This window comes from Paramormyrops kingsleyae, chromosome 15, assembly GCF_048594095.1.
Source record: "Paramormyrops kingsleyae isolate MSU_618 chromosome 15, PKINGS_0.4, whole genome shotgun sequence".
Classification (NCBI taxonomy): Eukaryota; Metazoa; Chordata; class Actinopteri; order Osteoglossiformes; family Mormyridae; genus Paramormyrops; species Paramormyrops kingsleyae.
This window is the reverse complement of record NC_132811.1, coordinates 11,816,236-11,841,149: the sequence shown is the minus strand read 5'-3', so window position 1 is coordinate 11,841,149 and position 24,914 is coordinate 11,816,236. Positions and strand designations below refer to the sequence as shown.

The 24,914-nt window shown below is 42.3% G+C and overlaps 1 protein-coding gene across 3 annotated transcripts in view; it reads right to left on the bottom strand.

Moving 5' to 3' along the window:
• The window catches only part of LOC111854986 (aryl hydrocarbon receptor repressor-like), a 64,067-nt gene extending 39,774 nt beyond the window's left edge, over positions 1-24,293 (bottom strand). The window contains exons 1-4 of one of the 3 annotated variants that reach the window (XM_023833534.2): positions 23,812-24,293; positions 23,635-23,676; positions 23,129-23,220; positions 21,250-21,431 (exon numbers count right to left, since the gene is read on the bottom strand). In XM_023833534.2, coding sequence (XP_023689302.2) covers positions 21,250-21,431; positions 23,129-23,190 — 244 coding nt within the window. In that variant the 5' untranslated portion in view covers positions 23,191-23,220; positions 23,635-23,676; positions 23,812-24,293. Of the gene's footprint in view, positions 1-21,249; positions 21,432-23,128; positions 23,221-23,425; positions 23,567-23,634 lie in introns of those variants that run through there. The other 2 variants (XM_023833533.2, XM_023833532.2) reach the window with 2 other exon arrangements.
• Positions 24,294-24,914: the final 621 nt, after the last annotated feature.

Below are 24,914 nucleotides of genomic sequence, written 5' to 3'. Positions count from 1 at the left end.
GTCGTGATCTTTCCATGCTCTGCCACTGCAGACTTGCTCTCAACAACGAAATCTAAGGGTGAGAGATGAGCTGTGGTAGCATGGATGGCTGTTTACTATGAGGTCAATTTGATATGACTGGGCTAACCTTTTTTTTTTTTTTCCTTGTTCTTATTTGAATTTAGCCATAATCCCAAGTTCCATAAAAATATTTACAAACACCCAGGGGATAATTAGGAAGACAAATGTACAAAAACATCCCATTTAGTTTTTAATCCCAGCCTTTGGCCCTTAGCAGCCTGGAACAGGTTCCTGGTCCCCATACGACCCAGATGTAGAAGTAGTGAAAAAGTCAAATTCATAAAAGCAGTGTGGGACAGAATACTAGAAAATAGGCTGATGGATAGACGAATCGACGGACGGATGGAAGTTTAATTGAACTACATTAAAACTAGCTGCACGCCAAACTGGAGCACCCTCTTTTGGTGAACAATGATATATTTCACTCTGACATCATCAAGCTAGGCTGTAAATTTAAAGCAAAGACTCAACCAAAAAAAAACAAAGTGTATTCACAGGAAGTCAGTGGTGACCGAGCAAGAGAAAGACAAAAATATCTGCATTGGTACAGTATATATGTCTGTGCGCAGCTACACCTTTCTCACACAGTTTCTGCAAACACATATGGTGAAGCTGTAAGATTTCATTTAAAGACAAATGTAAAAGTTCACATAAATGCTGCAGTATTTGTACAGTAAATGTGCCAAAGATCTCATGGCTGGTGTGGAAGAGATACCCATTAGCAGGACAACAGGCTAAAACTCAAGGCGGGCGTAGCAACGGCAAAGCAATATCCCCGAGGATCACGAGAAAACCTCAAAACTGTCACTGAAGAATGACCTCCAAGCTGAGATTTAGTGAAAACTGCACTGGCTGCGCAGAGCTGGTAAAGTTGGTAACTCCCGTCAAAGGTGCTTTCGCAAAATATCGAGTCCATTGGTTGGAGTAGTTACGCAATCAACATTGTTGTGTTTTTGTCTCCACAATAAATTTCAACATTCAAAAAAAAAACAATGTCGGGGCATAATTTCACAAATACAGAGACCACAGGAATAGTCTAATTATTTAAATACATCGGAATACATTAGCCATAAATGGCGTTTTTTTGTGTATATTTTCAATAACGGCACGGTTGGTAATAGGAACAAACCTTAAGTCTGGCTGGCAGAGTGGAGAACACGATGGCGTCGCACCTCCAGCCGCCACAGCGGTATGTAAATTTACGCAAGAATGTCGAATATCGGGAAGCTATTTCCATTATAGGAGAAATTATAACAATTATCATATAACGTTCCACCAAGAAACCTTAATGTCTGAGACCTTTAATACAGGCTATAGATACTGTACATAGTAAAATAATATACTTCATATAATTAAACATTATAATGTAATACCCAAGGCAATAAAACTAAACACATTAAAACAATACTTATAATTATTCTAGTATTAGTACTGATAGGATTTTTTTATAGTGAGATTAATCTATGAGGCAACAATAAATTGATTTGGAATAGAATGTTAAGCCTTGAAAATATAACACTTGTGGTCATATGAACTAGCTTAGGTCTGTACAGTTTAAAAAAGACGTCAAATCAAAATTACAAGTCATCTGTGCTTGCTTGTTATCATTCCTGCGCATTATCCTCACCTAAATAGTCTAATTAGTTCAATGTGACGCTGTGTACTTCTCCATTACTCTAAAATCATGTAAATCAAGTTAAAAATAGTATTCCTAACAAGGCTGAATGGCAACTGTTTTAGTCATTTTCAGAGAAATCCACGACTGCCAATATACAATGAATGACCTTTGATGAAGATGCACATGTAACGCAGACCTGCCCATGGATGTGGGGGACATTAAAGTTTGTGTGTGGGGGGGGGGGGTCTGTGGTGGTCAGCACAGAACCCCTAGGGAAGGAGCATGTTGTTTTTGGAAGACAAACTGTAAATGTTATTGTCATTCAGAGCAGAGCACAACTATGGGAAATCACCCCCCCCCATCTCTCCCCTCTGTATCAGGTTAAAAGGAGTACAGAAGATAATGCTCATATTTAGTATCTCTTTAGAGAAATAAAATCTTTACCTATATTACCTTCTCTGGTAGGTAGGTTATGTATTTTTAAAAAAGTGTAATTTGCGCCCCGTGTGTAGGCGTGTGTGAGTATGTGTGTGTATGTGTGTGTGTGTGTGGGGGGGGGCTGTTTGCTGTCACTTACTTACTGCCAACACAGGCAAGGCCTTTTAGCCTGCAGTGCTGCTACGGTGACGGCCCCAGGGGCAGCTTGCCCTGATGCCAGCCTGTTTTATTCAAGTGTGACTCCTCAGGTTCACGCCCTCAGGCCACTGAAATAAAGCAGCCGCAACAAGTGGGGCACACAGCGTTCCGGAAGCCAGCCGCCTCCGCAGGCCACGCAGACAGGGACGGCACCGTCCCATAGAATCCCGTGTTTTTGCCGTCTATATTATTATTAGCCTACTCTTCTTTTGATATTTTCCTTTATTTCGGTTACTGCAGTGGCCAGATGCTGTTAAACTTATGGTACAAGAGGGTTTGTTTTCAAAATCTCCCACTGCAATCCTCTGGCTGCCTCCCGTCTAGTGTGTGTGTGTGTGTGTGTGTGTGTGTGTGTATGTGCGTGCGTGTGTGTGACTGCACTGAGCACAGCAGAAATTTCCTCTTTGTGGGACAGAGCTGTGTAGAGTCAGCTCACTTCTGCAGGGCTGGTCTCCTGAGCTCCTCTGATCGACAGATCGTTTTCATAACCACTTTTCTGAGGTCAGGGCCCAGTCTGCTGCAGTCACGCAATCCCCAGCCTGGTGAGCTTTACTACACCACTACTACACGAGAGCTTCTTAAAGGGACAGCGCTTCTTTTTTTCCCCCCCTTCTTATGGACAAGAGAGCAGTCTGGCAGCTAAACTCTACCTGTTCTAAGATAGGAATTCTGCTTCCCCTCTATAACTTTATTACTTTTTTAAAAATTAGCATTAATCTTGGCTTGCAAGTAAAAAAAAAATAGTCTCAAGACGGAAGATGAGTGAGATTTTAAAGCGGAGGATAACAGAGGTATTATGTAGATTTAGATGGCTCATTGTGTTATAATATATTTGCATGGACACCAACAAACACGACGTCGCTTATGGGTTAGACGCTGACGGAGAGCTTAAAAGAGAAGATCTAACCGCTTTTCAAGCAAGCCTTGCAGATCTTGCAAATGGGACGCAGTGTTGCTGGTCTGAAGTCAGACGGAGATGGGGGGGTACACGGCGATGCAAGCAGGCTCAGATTCGATAAAGAAAAAACCCTCAAGGCAGCTAGTGGGCCACCACACACATAACACTTCAGACGTGGCATTGCTTATGGGTCAAGGGTGAAGTGTTGCAGGCAATGAGTATCAAAGGAAATGCCAGCACATTCGCACCTGCAGCAGGGCTTCATGGCCTGGCTCGCTTCTCCTTGCTGGGTCAGCTTTGGAAATGATACATGATGTTCCTGACCCTGCCCACCCCCTAGGCTGCTCTCATTCTAGAATTCACCCCCACGTTCCGTCTCTGCTGTGTGTCCCCAAAGCAATGTTCCATCATGACCACTGGCAACAGGAAACGAACCGGGTACCAGAGTGGGGGCTGGAACTCTGGTGCCAGTTCCGAGCCCTTTGCGTGTCAGAGGCCGACTAGATTTGTCACATGTGGTCGAATTAAACCGCTTAATTGAATCAAAACGTCGAATGGAACTTTAAAGGCCTACGGGATGGCTAATGTTTGCTCTTAGTGTGCTAATTTCCCCAGCTTTCAGAAACACTGTAATTCAATGGTTTTGCCACATGCTGTTCTGGCTGCTTTAAAATGTCAATCTGCATCTTTGCTGAATCCGGTTGCTTATTACTGGCAAGCTCGATATCTCCACACCAAGCCCAAATTGTTCAAGTTAAACAAAAATAAAACCAAAAATAATATTTTAAAAAAGACTTTGAAGTGTCTTATATTACCTTAAAAGGTTTCTTCACTTTATTTGACTCTAAAAGGCTACTGAAGATTCATGCGGAGAGCATAATCATCCCAAATCTCTCAGGCAAGAGCGACACACATGACCTCCAAGACAAAGAAGTGGTGTCGCAAACACACTGATCTCAACTGTGCCATACTCTTCATTGTTCTGACTGGACTGCTACTGACAAAGGTGAAGAGCTTCGAGAAGACCCGGAAAGACGTGTGTTCTCCATTAGTCAACATGGTTTTTTTTAAAAATTTTATTCCCATGCAAACCAGAAAATAAACATGGAAACTGCTTCTGGCGCCGTGACCCAGAGGGTGACAGGATTCATGAATCACTTTCCCCAGTGATTATGCCGGAGTTGTGCCGCATGGTAGAGACATTGGGTGGCTTTTGGAACATCTGAAGCCCTGTCAGAAAGCATGTGAAACATCACTAATATAAAACATTTCATAATTTAAACCACCTATCGCAGTGTATGCTGGCTCGGTGCTACGCTAACTGGCATTCCACTGCATATGATTATGATTTGACGTGAGCCCAGCTTTAGTATTAAGATAATTATTTATTTTAAGCGAAAATACTTCTTGCATTCTGATATGAATCAGAGGTTATTGATAGGTTGATAATAAAATATAAACATCAGTGAGAGTATTGAACTTTAATGTAATTCACAATTAATGCATTTTAATGTAATTCACAATTAATCTCCCAGTTTAAGGTAATTATGAATTAGGGAAGCTAAGTATATCCTAAACTTATCCACAGGACGGTCTGTGTGTCTTGGCCTATGCGCCATATCCTGTTTAAATTTTGTGGTACAGAATGATGATCTTTCTATGAAATAGCGGCCAGATGAAGCCAAAAATAAGAATTAGTGGAGTGTAAGACTGCAAATGCAAGTGAGAGTTTAAAGATGCAAAGGGTAGGATTTGAGGACCAGCCAGCCAAACACAGGAAATAAGGGGAAGAGATCCTTCAATATTAAGAACAATTTGTCCTAAATTTCCTTCAATTTCCAGTAATATTACATGAATGACATATTGACATTACAAAAACTAAATCTTCTAAATGCATATACAGTAATAAGAAGTAATACTTAAAATATTACAAGAGAATAGTAGTCCATGATAATTATAAGCTCAAATTTCCAGATGTCAAAATGTTGTATATTTTTATGTCGAACAGCTTAGGGGGCAAATCTCAGTGGAGCCCTATGAAGCATTAGATTAAGTTTCATGTGTTGCATAAAGCACTTTGTAGGAAGGTACACAGTGTACAGTGGTAGATATCCTCGGCATAGTCATTTGGATCGCCCATAGTCACTTGGATGAACCGTTTGGCCTCCCTCCTATTTGAACATCAGAAGCAGGGAATAGGGGCGGAAATGGGGGGGGGGGGGGGGCACGTAGGAAGGAGGGAGCTTATGCACCTCAAGATTAAAGGTAAAATGGTCTTATTCTGTCCCATAGAATCCCTCCACTTTCAAAACTGCAATGGCTACACTGCAGATTGCCGTCAAAATACTTAATACCGTGCTTAGGCAGTGAAGAAAATACATTTTAAGAGATTTGAGCTCCTGGTAACTGCTCGATATTAAGAAAGAAATGTCTGTTTACTTTGCAAAAAGATAATCCATTAGACTTGTGTGTCTTCAGCAAGAGTTTACATTGCAAATACTGGTTAATAATAACGTCAACAGTTCGATTTCGCGTCGGTGTTTATTCAGGGTGTTTACTATTCTTGTTGTCTGGGCCTGGGACCTGTTTCACAAAGCAGGATTACTTGCTTAGCCAGATAACTTGCCAGATTTAAGGTAGTCTGAGCTAAATGTAAGCTGATGAAAATAAGGTCTATTTAGCCCAGACTACCTTAAATCTGGCAAGTTATCTGGCTAAGCAAGTAATCCTGCTTCGTGAAACAGGCCCATGGCCTCCACAGATACTGACTGTCTGTAACTAAGCTGTGGTTACTTACATGCAAATGATTGGTTGCACACGTAAACAAAAAGAAGTTCAATTACCCATGGCTCTGTTCAGCGGATGGGCTATCGAATGAAAACAGTGGCGAGGTTCAGTGGCATTGACATTCAATTCTTCGATTCAAATAATTTTTTTTTTTTAAATCATCCTTCTGCCATTTACGTTGGTTGCTCCAAAACACTTAACATCTAGCTGAGGACTCTGCAAGTAAATTTGAAACTACTACAACCAGTAGAAGAGTTACTGTTAGTCATCAAAATTAAAAGTCTGCCTATCTGTAAGTCACCACTGGGCACGAAGATGTTAATTCCATCCGTTGTAAGCATGCTTGACAACAGAGTAGCCATAAATGATTACTCTAAGGTTTTAATAAAAGAAAGATGCTGCTTTTTTGCCTAACATTCAGAGTGAACAATACAGTCATCAGCATGAGGTGTGACAGGATGGATCTTGCTGCTAAATTCCCTTATGACACGCTGGGGTCATTTTCTCAGAGTTTTCACAATATTGCATGCAAACATATCAGTATCTTGTGGATCCAATTGTCCATAGAGAAAAGCAGAGTCTCCATGAATGTTTTCTTTCAGATCAGGATGAAACAACAGACATGTTATTTTTTTTCCCCAGAAATAGAGATGAATTTGTACCAAACGAGCCTATGATTTTAGAATAGTGTCATTATACCCTTACGCTTCAGCTGTTGTGAAAGTTCATAGATTAATTGATACTGTAATTACCATATATAAGAAAACGTGTATGTGTGTGACATGTGCGTGTGAGTGTGTGTGTCTGTATGTGGTCTGGAGCTGGGGTTTTTCATGAAAAAGGCCACATCCGAGGAAGGACTTTATCACAGATGACATTGTCACAGCATGACCTGTCTTCTACATTTTATTACTAATTGCACTAAAGACATTACTGTCTAAGAAAGCAGAAGAAGAAAGCATTCTACTAATGGAAGAAAGCAGAAAAACAGCAGCAACCGCCCCCCCCCCCCCCCGTTTAAAGACCATATTTTCTGAAACGGAAGTCGCATAGGCTGTGCAGTTCATTAAAGAAATCTGCCTGATGCTTATTGGAACGCTGCATATTTAAAGCATGTCATGTGATAAAATCAAACACTCCAGCATTAGCAGGGAAAATGGAATCTGGTCGCTCGGCACGCGAGCTCCAGAATGATCTGCCAGAGAAGCACTAGCAGATGCCAAACACACGAGTCCTATTCAGGGCCCCACTGACGTCCTATTTAAACATGATACTTTGGGCATGTAAACAGAGCTCGGCATTAAATTTCTCGCTCGCTCGAAGCTTCCATGTTATGCAGATTTAAAAAAAGAAGAAAAAAAGCTGCTAAACCTATTTGAGGAACAACTGAAGCATTCACATCCAGACAATAATCAGACCTCCTCCATAACCAGGGGTCAGTCTAGGGAGATACGTAGATGGAAATTACATGGAAATAAATATAAAAGAAGGAGAACTAAAAGCCTAAACTTGGAAAAAAATGCTCATTGAGCCTCACTAACCAAAAACAGCTACAGGTATGAGGCCTGTATCACACGTCAGGGAGTCTCAACATCCCCGTTTAAATTAATACCATTGTTTATATTTCCACATAAGGTTTTGCTTCCCCAGCATATTTTCTCAGTTTTATTATCATTACTAAAATGCTATCAGCTCAGTATTGATTGCTGCCAACCATACAGAAGGTACCCTTCTAGAATAAATGAAGGAATCACCATCTCGCGTCTGCCTCTTCAGGCACAGCAACAGCCCATTCACTCTGCTAATCATTCAATTCATGCACCATGTCGATGGCGTTTGTCTTCCTGTATGATACAATAAGCGAATTTCCCAGCAGGTCAGAACTATTGACTATCAAGTAATAGTCCTAAAAAACAGTGTTGAAATAAATGAAGGAATCACATTCCAATGGTTTCTTATCAACCAATAGTTACTGTATTAACTGGGAATGGATCGATAGATAGATAGATAGATAAGCTAGATAGATAGATAGATAGATAGGTTAGCTAGATAGATAGATAGATAGATAGATAGATAGTAATAGACAGAATCTATCTATCTATCATTTCTAAGATTGTTACAGGGTATTTGATTTGATTTGACTTGATTTTAGTTTGTCTTTTTCTTGCAGGCCGGCACACTGACTCATTGACTGCATGGGACATTCATGTGAATGTCTGTGGTTTCATTCCACTCAAATGCACGCCTTTGTTTTTGTGTCTGCAAAGGTCATTGCCGGGATCGCAAATCCCCAAAAGTAAAAGCTGCAATTTGGAGCCATAATTTCGTTGATACTAGCAGGGAGTGGCCTGAACCACGCAGATGAGAAACACACGGACCACACCCCCCATCAATGCCTCCTACTGACCAAGGTTTAGACACTGTGGAGATTAATAACATCCAATAAAGTGCGAGCTATTGATACGCTGCAGGGCCGAGTAGAGTCTGCGTCGGGATAATCACCGAGACAACATACAGGCATCTCCAGTGTCTTCACAGTTTATCGCTAATCTCTTAATTACGCCTGCTTTTACTGAATACACATATTCCATATTTGACCCAGTAAACTGGAAAAGGCACTTCACTTACCACAGGACCTCAACCTTCCCCTCAACTTTGGACTAGAAATGTAAGTATGCATTATACTACACAAAACCTACAATACACAAAACCTATGCCAAACACTACCATAAAACCTATACAAAGTGCTACAACGATGCAGATTTTTCCCCCCACTGGTTTCGGGGTTACGACAGACATAAAAGCTAACAAAAGGAAAATTTTAAAAAGTAAAATAAAAAACTCTCATTGTTTGAAATTGGGGAATAAAGAAAGATATGTGGATTTGAAATTTAATTGCTGCTTCTTAACTCTTACAGCTACAACAGCATTCCTGGTCATCAAGCCTGAACTGAATGACGTGCCATTATTGTGACCTTATAGAAATCAGCCCCCAAATCTTGCAGCATTAGGGTCACAGTGGCAATATTTACAATAGAACATTTAAGACATACCCATGCCTTTGGGCTAACGGAACCTGCCAAGGACTTGTCACACAAACAGCCTTTAGCAAATCACCCATAATTGTCCTATGCCACTTCGCATTTGAGGCAATTACTCTCTTATGTGTGTGAAACAATAGGCTTGCCATGATCACTCTCACTGCTTTCATTTTTTTTGCCCCCCCCCCCACAAAATATTCCTATTTCATGAATGTTGACAGAAAATACAGATCGTCATGCCCGTTTGCATGACCATAAAAATATAAATAAATAATAGTAGTAATAACGGGGCCCACACCTGCCAGGGCTATCGTCATGCGGGGCGAACGCGATGACAGAATGGCTGGTAGCACGTCGCTCTTCTGGCACATCTCGGGTCTCCCTTCTTATCGCGGCAGCAGTTCTGTAAACACTGCCGTCAAAAAGGTTCCTTACACGGATTCCCCATATCAAGGAGAACTTACCATTTTTTAATACCTCTAAAAGAACTGCTGTGTTGTTTTAGCTGATGCCCACGTCTGTGAAATAATTAAGTGCTTTCGTTTTACTTGTTTCTACATGATCAATCTTGAGCAGACGCAAAGCATTATTTCTACAGAATGTGTAAATTTTTCGACAACACCTCAGCAGCTGAAAACTGACATTAATCCTCGTGCTGATCCTTCCAGCTGTCTGCTTCTCTTCCCGGCTTCGAAAGCCAGCTAATGCTCCCCAAACAAGAGGTCAGCGATTCTGCCAACATGACCGTAAGCCATACATCAAGCAGCGGCCCCTCACTGCCACCAATAAATACCAAGTCTCCCAAGAAAAAAGGCTGCTAACTTTATTCAGACGAGTGTTATGTTAAATGTTACGGGTCAGGAAAGAAATCTGGAACTCTACCAGAGATTAGTATTATCGGATGCGCTCAAACTCTAGCTCTGTTAACACATTGATTTAGGCCCTGCATTCTGCTAGCATGCCAGCCCTGGGGTTGGGCAACCGCCTGGCTGCATGCTGTTCTTGCTGCTGGACTTATTAAGTACCAGGGGCAGCTGGTTTGGGACCTAAAGAAGCACAGCCTCTCCGCCGGTAAGGCGACAATGCATTTTAATACAGTACACCTAACCTAACAAACATCATAGCTTAGCCTAGCCTACCTGAATAATGTACTGAAAGTGAAAAACATTTACCCATCGTAAAGTCAAAATATCAGGGAGCATCTGTATTACCTGAATTGGACTGAATACTGACAGAATGCCGCATGTGGAGAGGCTGATTGGCCACTAGGGCAAATGTCAAACCAAAAAAAAAAATGTTCAAAGAAACAACAGACGTCGTGGCGGAAGCAGATGACTAGGTACCATCCTGCAGGAGGTGAAGTGTACGGCGCGACACAAAACTGAAAGTGCCACAGTTCTCTGGCGGTTTACCAGGAAATAAAACAGCAAACGGCACTTTCAGATGGAACGATGACAGGTTGTTAGTTGAGACCTTTTGTTTCGGACTGGGTATGAACCAGGGCCCAGAATGGCTCCTCGGTCCCGCTACACCCTGTGATTGTACAGCTGAGATTTTGCCCGTGTCCAAATTTCCTACTTTTAGTAACTAAGCAAAGAAAAACTAAGCATTTGGGGTATATACAGACTGCAGGAAATATTTGTCTAATACTTATTATTGTTTATTTTATGCAACCTGTACGAAACCTACCCAGATAGATAAAATCACTTATCTTCACTTGCTTATCTTCACTTGCTGATCTTCATTTGTTTTTGCAAGAACATTGATCTCATCATTTTCGTTTTTGCTGCTAGCTTGTTCCTAAAGTCGCACAATGACATCCACCCCCACCAGACAAACTGCTTCGCCAGCACTCCTTACCTTTCACTAATCCTCATGGACAGGGGCAGCTCAGATCTGTGACGTTCCTCTCCCTGGGTTGAAAGGGAGAATGCTCTCTGCGGCCTTATCACGTGCAAATACCGTGTCTGCATCAGATACAGATCAGACGATTTTCTTATGGCAGCCCGTGCTCAATTTCCAAGGGAAACTTGTCAGGAAAATGCACCAGAGGTCATGAGGTGAACCATCCAGGCTGAATAAGCCTTTCTGAGAAGCAATTTCTGATTATGTTATGATTTTGGAGATTAAAGGGAATTCCTCATGTCACAAAAAACACTTTCATTTCCACACAGGATTTTATCTCTCGAATAAGCCAAGAAAAATAAAAAGAAAACATATTACAAGCATGCATTTATTTCCTTGAGTATAATGATGGAATACTGGATTTTCAGATGTATGAAACAGCAGATATGAAATCATGGCTGTCAGAAAGGTATGGATACCCTGGCAGATTCAAGGGCCCAGCACTTGACAGGGTCCTTTAATGTGTAAAATTATACGTTAAATTGGGGGGGGGGGGGGGAGATGACATTTTGTCCAGGGGCCCTGAATGTTTAATTATGCCCCTGCCCACATCAGGCCCTATCCTGGGGGTCAGCTTTAGGGCACCTTCCATGGAGCCACACAACCATGTAAGAAATAGTGATGGCATCAGTCAAATGCATTGATAAGTTTTGTTGGGATGAAAAGTAAACAGCGTAAATGTAGGACACCAACAAATAACGTAAGATGAAGTGAAATTCTTCACCCATTTCGCCGCTACAGCTGTTTTTCATGTCCAAGGTTTTAGAATCAGAACGCTGCATCTTTTACACAAGGCTCAACTAAAGCGATCTATCCATGCATCGCGGTTTTACTTACACACAAATGTTTCGAGGACAGAAGGGAAAACGATTGGTTCAAGGCGATAACCAATAAGACTGCAGAGGAGATGGGTTCAAGACATCTGAAATATACATTTTTTTATTTATCTGGATGAATTACTGGTTGAGCTCACTCATCTTACACCCTCTGGGAGAAAAGCCTAGAGTTGCTTTAGTGACAAGGGCCCTAAAAAAATGGGACATAATTGGATTTGTCTGGATTGGGGGCCCAATGTGACATGCTGTCAGGGGGCCTAAAATGTCTAGCTGCACCTCCGGATGTAATAACACTCAAAAGAATCAAAAGCAACCTAATGAAAATGTTCCCAAAAATTAAATTTACCATTTTCTTTTATCTTTAGGCCTGCTAGTTCCTGATTCATGTGCTGTTGTTTTTATTTTATCTTTCACTTTCTTTTTGATGACAAGATATAAAATATGGCGTAAGCAGACCAGGGCATTCCAAGCGTTTACGGGTTTTGGTGGGGGGGGGGGTGGTCTTGCAGAGAAGCAGGTTGAATTAGGATGACCTCAATTCATGGTACTTCTCTTTGGCTGATGGTGCCGCTGCTGAACAGGTAGTATTTGTATGCCAGTCCACAGGAATACCACAGATAAACACTTCCTGCAACGGCTAGACGTCTGCTGCTGAGCTTCTGCCGTTTCAGAACCTCTGATAACCACTTCAAAAAGATGTCTTCCATATTGTGCTACATTATATAATCTCTTACTCTGACAGTACAAGCCTACGTGATTCTAGGCTCATTATGTACAGAGTAGGCAGCTTGCTTGGTGCCCAGTCTTTGCTCCTGCCTGGTCTATCTTATGTCAGTTCTTAGACTTTTGGTTCTCTCATCTGGTTCTTGGGCTACACTGACCATCTCTTTCAGGACACCTCATTCTAGAACCTCCCCGACTCCATAACCATTTTCCAGTGGAGTTCAGTCCAGACCATCGGGCAGAAAGCCTGGCAGATTGGGAGGAACAATCCAGTTCAGGGTGGTTTGTGTTTGTGTCTTGTTCAATCTTGTTCAGTCAGGCAATAAAACTAGTCATTGCGAACTGAGTGAGATTTATTTGTTTTAGTTCTTCACTGTTAGCTAAGTGTTAGCTAAACAAATATGCTACCCTGCACTATACCACTCACATCACAAAGGCTTCCTATCGGCCAACTTTAGCAGCAATTCTCAACATTGACGCCTTTGCTGGCCCTGGGTAATGCTGATAAAATTCCCGCAGAGAAACAGCCTTATGGGCTATGAAACCTCAAGCTGCCTGTATGACAAGTCACTGATGAGGCTGAGCGGCCTTGACTTCCTGCTGCTGAGTCTTCCCTCATTCAAAATCCATATGAGTCTTCCCTCATTCAAAATCCATATGAGTCTTCCCTCATTCAAAATCCATATGAGTCTTCCTTCATTCAAAATCCATATGAGTCTTCCCTCATTCAAATTATAGTGCAGGGTAGCATATTTGACTTCCTGCTGCTGAGTCTTCCCTCATTTAAAATCCATATGAGTCTTCCCTCATTCAAAATCCATATGAGTCTTCCCTCATTCAAAATCCATATGAGTCTTCCTTCATTCAAAATCCATATGAGTCTTCCCTCATTCAAAATCCATATTTAGAGCATAGATTGACACTTACAACTAAGCATTACTTCCTACCTCTAAACCAGTCCTCAGGGATCCCCAGACAAACTTCTGCAGTCTCCCAGCTCCCAGCACACCTGAACCAGGTTTTCGGTGCTCCTCATTGGCTGTGGACTGTCGGTGCACTAATATTTCTTTATCCACGTTTGGGGGGTTCCCCGTCGGTTTGACTTCAGCATCCTTTTAGAAACCATAACACACTTTCAGAAATCTTTAGTCCTCCTACAAGAAAAGTGTGTGTTCTTGTCAAAAAGTGCATACACACGCGATGCGCCTCAGCCTCTTCGCAGCACAACCCCCCCCCGGCAGCATTTTCATGCGCCAAATGAAACAACAGCCTCCATCCACTCATCCATAAAAACACGGGGCATCGCTGCATTCCCACTGCGCCAGCAGGATTTAATCAATGGGAAATGCGGCAGAGGACCAGGCAAGCATGAAATGCGATATTTGCAGGAAAAAAGGCGGCAAACTTTGAAGTATTCTGATTTATAACATGCTGCTTCTACTCCTGATCAATTGCCACTGGGATCCTTGAATGAAATTAAAGATGCAATGCATACAATGCACCAAAAAGGATGTTTTAGTGAGGGAAAAAAAGCTTGGTTTAAGTTTGTCTTACAATATCTCTCATCAGTACCTCTGACTCAGAGACCACCCTGGGGGGCAAAACTATGTCCGCCCACTTATTTCACCCTAAACACATGCGGCAATAAAATAAAGGAGCTTATTCCACACATCCCTTTCATGTGAAAGCACCTCCCACTCCCTGTGGAGAACTGCATTGTGGGAAATGAAGAAGAACAAACGCATGCATCAAATTCATGGCCCGTATACAAACCCAAGGTTCTCTTGCATCTCAAAGATCCAAGAAAAGGGCAGAATATTAGAGATTTGTGCAATTGTACCAGGAAAACAAAATATAAAAAACACAACTGAGGTGTACATTAACATTCTACTGTAGGGTAGGGTGTCATGACTGCACTCAGATGTTCGAACGCCATGCTGCTTCTCAAAGAGCTGAAAGCAGAGAGGGTGAGAGGCCACTGCTTAGCTGATAAACAGCTCCAGATCAGGCCCCCGTCGCATTAGCTTAAAGCAGTTGGGACGTGACAGGACCTGAGTGTGGCCGATAGTCCCCGGCACACACATTACCCCGACACAGCCCGTCGCGGCGAGGAGGAAGCCAGAGCGGCGGCAGGGGGCAGGAAGCGTGGACAGCAGAACAGCGGCGGTGACAGACCCAAGTCAAAACAATCGGTTACATCACTTCGCCAGAGACGGGTCAGCCCCCAGACTCAGCGAAAAACCAGGAGAGTCGGCAATAACTCCTCAAGGAAAATAAATAGCTCTCCTCTCAAGTAACTGGAGAATATTCTCATTATATTTCATTGTAATTATTGGTTACGGAAGGGAATTAATGGTTATTTCCGTTAATCTGATTGTGTCTGACCTCATCTCCTTCATTTCAGTAAATATTTAGCTGCATAAATGTCAAAATAGTAAAAGGTGTTTAAAGACTGGTACAATACCCTGCTGAGAGTAACAGCTAAAACCCAGCCTATGCTGGTAGCTGGTTTTAGCTGATCTAAGATGGTCTTAATTGGTCATTTCCCGGCTCTTGGTGTTCTTTGATGGTTTAGCTGGGTGGGTCACAGTTAAACCAGCTAGAATGACAATTATAAGCTGGTACTGTATGACCATCAAACCATCAGGCGAAAACATACCTTAAGCTGGGCAACTAGCTTAAGCTGGTCAAACTGCTTTTTTCAGCAGGGTACCCAGAGGAAATGTGTATTTTAGAGGGGAAATAATATACTTTATGAAATTATATTACATATGAACCAGGGGTGAACCTTAATATGAGGCCAGCTGGTAACATAGTACCTTTAGACTCAAACTACCACAAACAAACAACACATATACACATATGCACAAATATGCAGTATGAAAATCTATCATACCAGTGTTTCCCAATCTGGTCCTCTGGGACCTCCAGGAAGTCCATATTTCTACTCCTTCCTAGACAGCCCATTTTTCTTGATCCCTCCCAGCTCCTGGTAGGTCTCAGAGAAGCAGACTGGGACACACTCCATCATGCCATTGCAGAGATGAAGCAGAGAGGCCCTGGCTTGCAGTGGTCAAGCCGAATCTGAGTACAGAGCTAGTACCGGATCCCAGCACCAAAATATATGATGTTCAAAAGCTAGCAAACAGCCAGTGGACAACATGCTCCATCAGTCAGCACCAAGCCTACATTTTGGGCAGAGAAACAGCGTGATGCAACTGTGCTACCCACTAAGCCAAAGTATTAGCTTCCCAAACGTAAGATATATGAGGAACAGTACCAACACATTAGTACGATTTCTCAACATGTTTCACGTACATATGTTTCCATCTGGCTAGAATTCCCGAGGTCACATGTATCCAGTGTTCGGCTAATTTAAAACAAACACAGCTTGTTCACGATTTAAAAAAAAAAAAACAGGCAAATATATGAACATTTAATACGGCTTTATTGCTTATATGTAGCAAAACAATCGCGATAATAAATAAAGCTTCTTGGAACATAAATAAATTAATAGCTACATAAGAAAACGCTTAATAATATGCTACGCTTAGATATAACAAACTGTCCATACATAACAATTTTCTTTGTCTATTCTGGGATTATGGTATCCCATTTTGTATGACTATCTTGATAAGTAATTGAAAGTGCCAATATTTGCTTTATACGGCTATATGATGTCAGTGTTAGTGGTGTAAAGTAGAGATAACTAAGATGTTATTGGAACGACACGTCTGGAACTGACTGCAAATAAAAGTATGAAGCCACGTTGCTCTCAAGATAAATTTCATAGGATAGGAGAAGCTAAAACTTCAATTCTACTACACAGAACAGGTTAAAAAGTAATAAATATTACTGACTCTACTGATTTTGAAACTTTAAAACTAAAAACCTGCAAAGAAGGGTTACTCTACTACAGATTGATTAATTCTACAGGTTGATTTCACATGGGGAAAAAATCCTTTTATTTCATTTCAGGCGAGTTATACGGACATGAATAAACTGATTCTTCGGTTTCAGTGACAGCTGGAGCAGAAACACAAAAGGAGGGAAGGCAGCTCATCCGCAACATAAATATTTAAAGAATTGACCAATTACAATAGACACCGTGACAGCAAGATAAACATACAGCATAATTACACATTTGTTGGAAGAAGACATCCAGCGCTTAACGAACATCCTAGGATCAATATCAACAAGACGACGGCCAGTCCTGGAAGTTAGACGTCCGTTTCGTTAAAAGCTACCAGACAGCTCCCCCTTCGGTACTGTGGCCATCAGTGGAACTGCAAGTCTACATATCAGCCACTGCTCATAGTGAAATACCGGTTAGTGTGTGGCACACCTTCCTTCCACAGAGGCTGCTGCTTAGCTACGATTTTTCTCAAAATAATCAGTTCCACTTCCAAGTATCTACAGTGTTTATGGCAAGTTTTCTTACATTAACGGCGGCTAAATGTTGTCTAATGACAGTATACTGGATCTGGATCTTTAAAGAAGAAAGTGTGAAGCAGCACTTCATCTCCCCCCCAGGCCGTCAGGCTCCACAAAACCCAGCTACCCCCCCCCCCAAATATCCTGCCTAAACACATCACCACCACCACCTCCCGCCCTAACACAATACTGCCCCCTCCCCACTGCCAGCCTTAATACCCTGCCACCCCTCACCTGAACACCCTACTTCCCCCCCCATGTCCCACTCTAATATGTTGCCGCCCCCTCACCTCCCACCCTAACACAGTGCTGTCCCTACCTCTGAGGTTATCACTGCACTGTCCCCCTACTTCCCACCTTAACACAGCATCAGCTTCCTACAGTACCTCCCACCCTAACACAGTGCAGTCCCTACCTCTGAGGTTATCACTGCACTGTCCCCCTACTTCCCACCTTAACACAGCATCAGCTTCCTACCTCCCACCCTAACACAGTGCCGTCCCTACCTCTGAGGTTATCACTGCACTGTCCCCCTACTTCCCACCTTAACACAGTGCTGTCCCTACCTCTGAGGTTATCACTGCAGTGTCCCCCTACTTCCCACCTTAACACAGCATCAGCTTCCTACAGTACCTCCCACCCTAACACAGTGCCGTCCCTACCTCTGAGGTTATCACTGCACTGTCCCCCTACTTCCCACCTTAACACAGTGCTGTCCCTACCTCTGAGGTTATCACTGCACTGTCCCCCTACTTCCCACCTTAACACAGCATCAGCTTCCTACCTCCCACCCTAACACAGTGCTGTCCCTACCTCTGAGGTTATCACTGCACTGTCCCCCTACTTCCCACCCTAACACAGTGCTGTCCCTACCTCTGAGGTTATCACTGCACTGTCCCCCTACTTCCCACCTTAACACAGCACTGCCCCCCCACTGCCAGCCTTAATGCCCTGTCACCTCCCACGTCAACACCCTACTGGCCCACCCCCCCATCTCCTGCCTTAACACCCCCCACCCCCACCCTAACAAAACTGAACCCCCCTCCCCCACCCAACTGCACTGGCCACCTGCACCCCTTGTTTACATATATCCAGACACACTGTTACATATATACTAGATGCTCCATGTTCATTTAAGATTCCACGCCTATGATTTTCCACCTCTTCCACCGTTGATTCTTTCGTAATTATAATTTATATATATGTAACATGTGTATTTATTGCATTGTCACCCTTGTTGTAGTTTATTGCACTTTGTGTAGTAATCTGTGCAGTTCATCTTGTATGTATGTTGCATCATAGCCCTTGAGGAATGTTATTTTGTCCCACTGTATACTGTACTTGTACTTTGATGACAAACAGATTTCTCTCTGAGAAGTTCATAAGCTGCCTTGGGCAGACGCATCTTGTTCCAGTGCCCTGACAGTTGTGGTACAAGCTCCTATAGGACCACGGTGTCAGAGTTCCTTGGAGACCTGTTCACTTTGGTTCCCATCAGTTGTGGAGTCAAACTCCTCCAAATTCTGCCACTCCACACCAATCCAGCGCCGCACCACGGGCGACACTGCTGGTTATGATGAAAGCAGCGTGAACGAGTAGCAGCACAACTTAGGTAACCCTTCAAGGCTGATGGGTCAACTTAGGTTTGGCAACTTCTGTCCCACAACTTGGGCATAAAACTTACCAAGAACAAATATTTACAGTCTTGAACTGCTTAAACAAATCCAACACCGATATGCAGAAATGCCCCCTCCTGTTTCTGTGGCCTCATGGGAGATGGAAGGATGACCAACAAAGATCAGGCTAAATGACATGTGGACATCAAATGCCTCAGAGTGAGTATAACGGCGTTAACCCTGCCTGCGATACACGGCCCAGAAAAATGAAACCTTGCAGTCAGTAACGCATGCGTTTGCTGCATTATCACATATCTTGATCCTCAGTGAAATCAGAGCCTGAATTTTTGACCCGGTAATCCTAAATGTCAGCTTGTGTCTCTCCTACATGAGCCCGGGGAAGTCAGTGCTGTCTCTCAGCACGGAAACCCCTTAAACCCTCATGGTCACCTTCTCCTATAGCATCCATGATCCAAGGCATTCCGTGCAGCAAACAGGGAAACCCGAGAATAAGGAAAACAGAGGCAAAAGCATCAATTAGCACCAGTGGAATTAAACAGCATTGCTTCTATATCAATGAAACTTGTTTCTTTTTCAGAAAAGATTTAATATCTTTAAGGAAAAAAAGACTATATCTAGTAACCAGGTCATGGAAACCTAGTCTCAGTCCTAGATTACTTTCAACCTAAACACAAACAGTACATGTAATGTGGTGCTTTAAGACATGGAGTCCAGAGTTCGAGTCCCTGCAAGTTCCAGAACTGGAGCCCCCTTGTAGTAATTCGAACAAGTTGCTTAAAACTCATAAGCCAGCAGAAAAATAAGTCCAACTGCATAAATGAACACTTTCATTACTGCACTGCTATGTGTAAGCAGCTAAATGTGTGAGTCAGGGATATAGATTGGTATAAAGAAAATAAAAACTCTGGAAACAAATTGTAACAAAAAATATTTTTGGTGGGGGGGGATCTTGAAGGAGGGGCCGCAATGTGTCAATTATCACACTTCACAAGGAGCCAATAATGAAAAAGCTGCACTGCGGCTGCATACTAATTTTATCGAGATATGTTTTCTATTATTGCCAGTAACGCCTGAATCTTATTAGGGATGGAAACGCAAAGATGTGGGTTACTGAGTTTTTCCAAGATGCTGCTCAGCCATGTCTGGCATTGTTTGCAAACCTTCAATCTGTCCAGGACATGGGGTAATCAGATTCGACGTTTACACAAAAAAAATGAATGAGTGTCCCTGAAAACAGAATTTCTGGACACAGAACGGAACGTAACATGGTGGTGCTTTGAAAACGCATTTAATTTTTAAATTTATTTAAACCATTGACCATTTCGACTCTTATACTGTATATTTATATACAACAGGAAGCTGTTTTCCCAGTTTTTTTTTTATTCCCCCGATGGATAAAACTTTTTGGAATTTAGCTGGTAGCGGGGGGTGTGGATTTTTTGATGCCTTATAATTAAACCCAGTTATGAGAGCTTCGCAAACAAAAGGCAGGATGCCTTTGAAGAGCCACGTGTCATTGTTCGGTTTTACAGAGCTGTCTGAAAGGCGACTGAATTCAAAAATCATGCATCGGCTTCTCACGAAACACTTGGAATTGGTGCAACAAGGGAGCCGGGTGAAGAAATCGCCGAGAACAGGAAGGCCAGCTCGTCCAATATTTCTTCACATTCTTTTAAAACAATTTAAACCAAGACTGCACCACTTTTCCATGAAGTATGATGTCACTGAGGTGTTTTAAGCTTGATTACCCATAACACATTTCAATACAACAATAATACACAGGAAGACGGCGGAACATAGATTTCAGTAACTAGTAGCGCACAGTTTTTTAAGTGAAAATATTTCTACAAATACCTGATGTAAGCACTGTTGTCCATCATCTGTTGTAGCTGTGTTTAAGCATTATCAGAAAAATAACCTGCATTCTGTAAAAATCTTTCATCCCTAACAAAACTGTGTTTAAAACCTTCCTATCCTTTCCTCACAACAATACTACCAGGGCAGACTTGTGTGAACAGGAGTCCACCGTGAGCTCACTTTCCATTTGTGAGCCTATGGAGAATAATTACCAACACAATAACTAAAAACGCATTTCCTGTATTAAACATGGGGTGCCAACTCTCTGAAATGATTTCCAAACTACATTTTTTCTGGGCGTGGAGCGTAGCTTAGCAGGTTAAGGATCTCTGCCTGTTTCCAGGAATCATATCACCCCAACTGTTTCAGAGTGCTGGATGCTGGCTGATCCTTGTGCTCACACCTGTGCAGATATGTGTGTCTGTGTCTCTCCCCGAGAGCAGGGTGGGACTAGTGAATTCTCCCTAAATTTCCACATGGATAAAAAACGTACCTCTCATTCATCACTTATACTTCTACTCATGAAAATGACTTATTACCAAACCACAGTTGTTTGGGGATGCTGAGATATTTATTTTTATCTCCCCAACTTCACACGAATGTCCTACAGTGGTTATTGTGTAACCGTCATCCACTAAGTTTGCGTGAAATATATCGCGAGCCGAATGAATAAACAAGTTGTGAGAAACGAGGCCACAAGTTAAAGGTTTGCTACTGTCTCCAGAACTTTCAATAGCCCTTTATTTTATTCACACGTGAAAAAGGAACTACTGGGTTTTTTTTTTAGGATAGCGAGGAACTTGTTTGGGGGCCTTACCTTGGAAGAAGCTCTTGACCCTCAGGTAGCTTACACTGAGCCGAAGTACCGAAAGCTTGTCCAGCTTGGAGATGATGTCCGGGGGGAACGGAAGCAGGCTGGCCAGCCGGTCCAGCTCGGCATTCAGCCGGTCACGGTGCCGTTTTGACGGGTTTGACTTCTCGTTCACCGCCGCCGGTTTCCTGAAAGAGTGACAGCGAAAGCTCGGAACACTTACAACCTCATCTCTGTCATCCATCTCATCCACAAGAGAAATATAACATAATCCCGTTCCAGGTCCAGGTCGAGGGCAAGACATGCCATTATTCAGCGTGTATGACTTTTGAAACAATCCTGCACATCCGTGTCTGGAAAAGTTATAATCTTGTTTCAGGAAGTCTAGTCCTGATTCTGGACAGGTCACATGCAGAAACTGCCAATAAGGCCACTGTGTGCAATGCACATTAAGACAGCATATCCCCTTTTCCCTCAAAATCTGTAAAAAAAAATGCAATGATGATATCATTGCACCGATTAAGTAATATAAACATTTCCCCTGTTTCGCTCCATAGTTAGAGTAGTTAAGTGGTTGTCCAGAAATCTAATAGTAAACACACATGTTACATTTAGTCTGACGGATAATAAAAAGCATGGGCTCTGTTTTCACTTTGTGTTTGTCGGCAGCCTGTACTGAGCGCTCGTTTCGGGTGCCCTGTATGTTCAGCGAGAGCAGGCTCACCGCCCCATCGCAGCCGGCCTTTCGATAAAAGGCCTTTCGATTAGTCGGTGGCGCAGCTAGCAGGCACAAAAAGCACATGCCACTAGAGGGATTCGGATTCAAGCGGGCAACTGTCGCACACCATGCTCACTCGGATGCCCATGCAAATGCTCTGATGCCTGCAGCTGCACAGTATCGCCCTGTCAGAGGGGTGAAGCGCAGGACAGATTTCCTGGGACAAAAAACAGGTGCTTTACGACTCCGAGAATGCAGCCCCTCTGCCGCCATTACGCCGGCACCACCTGAACTTCCTGTAGTTGCCCGAGGGCAACTGCTCCCACAGACTAGATAGCCACCAGAACAGCACCCAAGAGCCTTGCCTATAAATACACCCCAAAGACAAATTTCAGTTGCCGCGACCGCTTGGAAAAAAATCCCGTTTCATCTCTTCGCATTTCCAGTCATGAGTTTAAAGACGTGAAACCAGCCTTGAAAAAAATAAACTAAGTTAACAGGTTGAAACCAATGAAACCAATTCACCATAATTCTTTTGTTCATGGACTATTTGGTATGTTTACATGCTTTTCTTTTGTTTTGAACTATTAACTGTGAAACTGAACAAAATAACTACTTGGCCCTCAGATTGAGGAATATATTTCCATGAGACATAGTTAGGAAGAGCTATTGCATTTGGTGCTTTGAAAATTTGCATACCTACCACATCAACCACATTAATCAGTATGCCCATGTGTGTCAGTGACACTTTAATTCTGGTAGTCACTCACTCACTCACTTTTAACTAAAATATATTTGTACGTTTTAATATTCTCGTGCTGTCATTTAAGTAATTTATAGGAAGTTTTCATATTATTTGCCTCTTTAAAAAGATTGTCACTCAAACAAGATATAGGCTCAAGTCTTGCAAATGGTAAAACACTACAATTTACCGCATATTGACGGAAAGACGAAACACTGATTATTAGTTAAATCATCGTCACTTGGTCATGGACACAGACATCGTCTCATAGTCATAACCAAACACTGTTTTAACAGCTTTAATAAGTTAAGTTGTATGAGAGTGCAAGTTCCAAAATGTTTCTCCCCCCAGCTTTGAGGCACGGTAAACATGCATTTGACGACCTCGTAAAGCACAGTATCAGAGAAAATAGGGTGATACTTAACTGTTTCTGGATGGGCTTTCTCCGTTTTCTGCCGGCGTACATGCAGTCCCCCGGCGGAATCATGATGTAGCGACCGTTAAGGTAGCAGGTGCTCTTTCAAGAAAGAGAGAAAAACATTACAAAAGGCATGAAAACAGTTAAATTACCCCAAGTGTTTCAGCGTGCTAAACACAAAAAATATTTACGAACCACATCACATAAGACAGAAATTCACGTGACATTTACTACATATCCTGATGCAAATATCCCGAATGCAAATGAATTCAAAATCATATTTTAAAAATTATATGCAAGTTACCTGCTTATACATGCAAATGCATTCTGTTGCTGATATTGCATACACAGAAAAAAACAATAACACAAACAAGTTAACAAGTGCTGTAACCAGCATCAGGCGTCTACTAAAACTTAATACAGAAGACAAATAACTTTAAAATGACATCATCTTTATCAATGTCAACTAAAAACAATTTCTGTGGCATATAAAAGTGGGCTGTAGAGACTTACCGAGCTGCAAATATATTTTATTCCAATATAGCCGAAAAACAGCTGCAATAAATTCGAAATAAACGCGGCTGCTTATTCATTCAGAATAACCAGAGAAAACAACTCCCTGTCCGACTCCTAATTGATGTTTTTTAGCTGTTAGCAATTCTAGAGGCAGATGTGGTTCATGTTTTATACCCAATTGAGTCGCCTCTACTTCCTTGTGTTTCAGGTGGCGGATTCCTCTGAATGACAGGGCGAGCTCTTCGCACGCAATGCCTCGCAAACACGATCGTGCGCACACACACTCACACACATACACGCTCATTTCGGTTTAAAGAAAGGATCTACGGGGACGATGGGAGGGATCACACGCAATTTAATCCCTTAAAAAAAATCTTCGCCGCAGCTGCTGCCCACGGAGCGTTTCTTTCTCATTGTCCGAAAGCGGATATTTCAAAGCGTCAAGCGGACAAGCCAAATGCGTGTGTGGGAGCGATCTGGATTTGCCATCCGTGACATTTAGCGATGCATCCCCTTAATGTCTTCCTTGCGCCCGGAAAACTTGTTATAGACGAGCTTCCAGATTGTGGATTTGCCTTAAGCGATGCGCAATTAGTGCATATATAGCCTATGGAAACGGTTATGAATTCGCATTTGAAGACAAAAATAAAATGAACTTGGTGACTGGAGACGGCGTATGAAAACAGAGTAAATTCAGGAGTTCAGCGGGCGGTCACGACATCCTCCGGCCAGATGACTTGTCGGGTTCAAGCTGAAATACGCAAGTGATAGGTTTACTGCGTGATTTCTGTCCTGTTTAATGTTTTAAACTTGTAAGGTTACATTTTAAAAAACGTTTGAGGTTTATAAAGGGAAAGGGCTACTTTTCAGCTGCATTTTGGCTGTCCTTAACTGTTTTGTATTGATTTGCTTTCATGTGTCGACTTGTAAAACTCCCCTTTGAAGTCTGCGGATTAAAATAGGACTGACTTTGCTTGTATCATTTAGCCTATTCGTGGATGTGCGCCTCACGGTAATTAATATGTGCTATATAAATAACTCACGGACAGCAAATATGTATTTGGGATGAGAAAGTCACATTTGTATATATTTAAGTTAGACTCAACGGTATTAATAAAGAATCTCGTATTTATACTAATGATGACAACCAATATTTAAAAGTGTCAAGACATTTGTTTTTGCAATTCACCAGAATTTTATGTAACACATGAAAAGTATTCCAATAGTAAACTATTTACAATAATTAATTGATCACCTAGTAGTGTAGGCCTATTCAT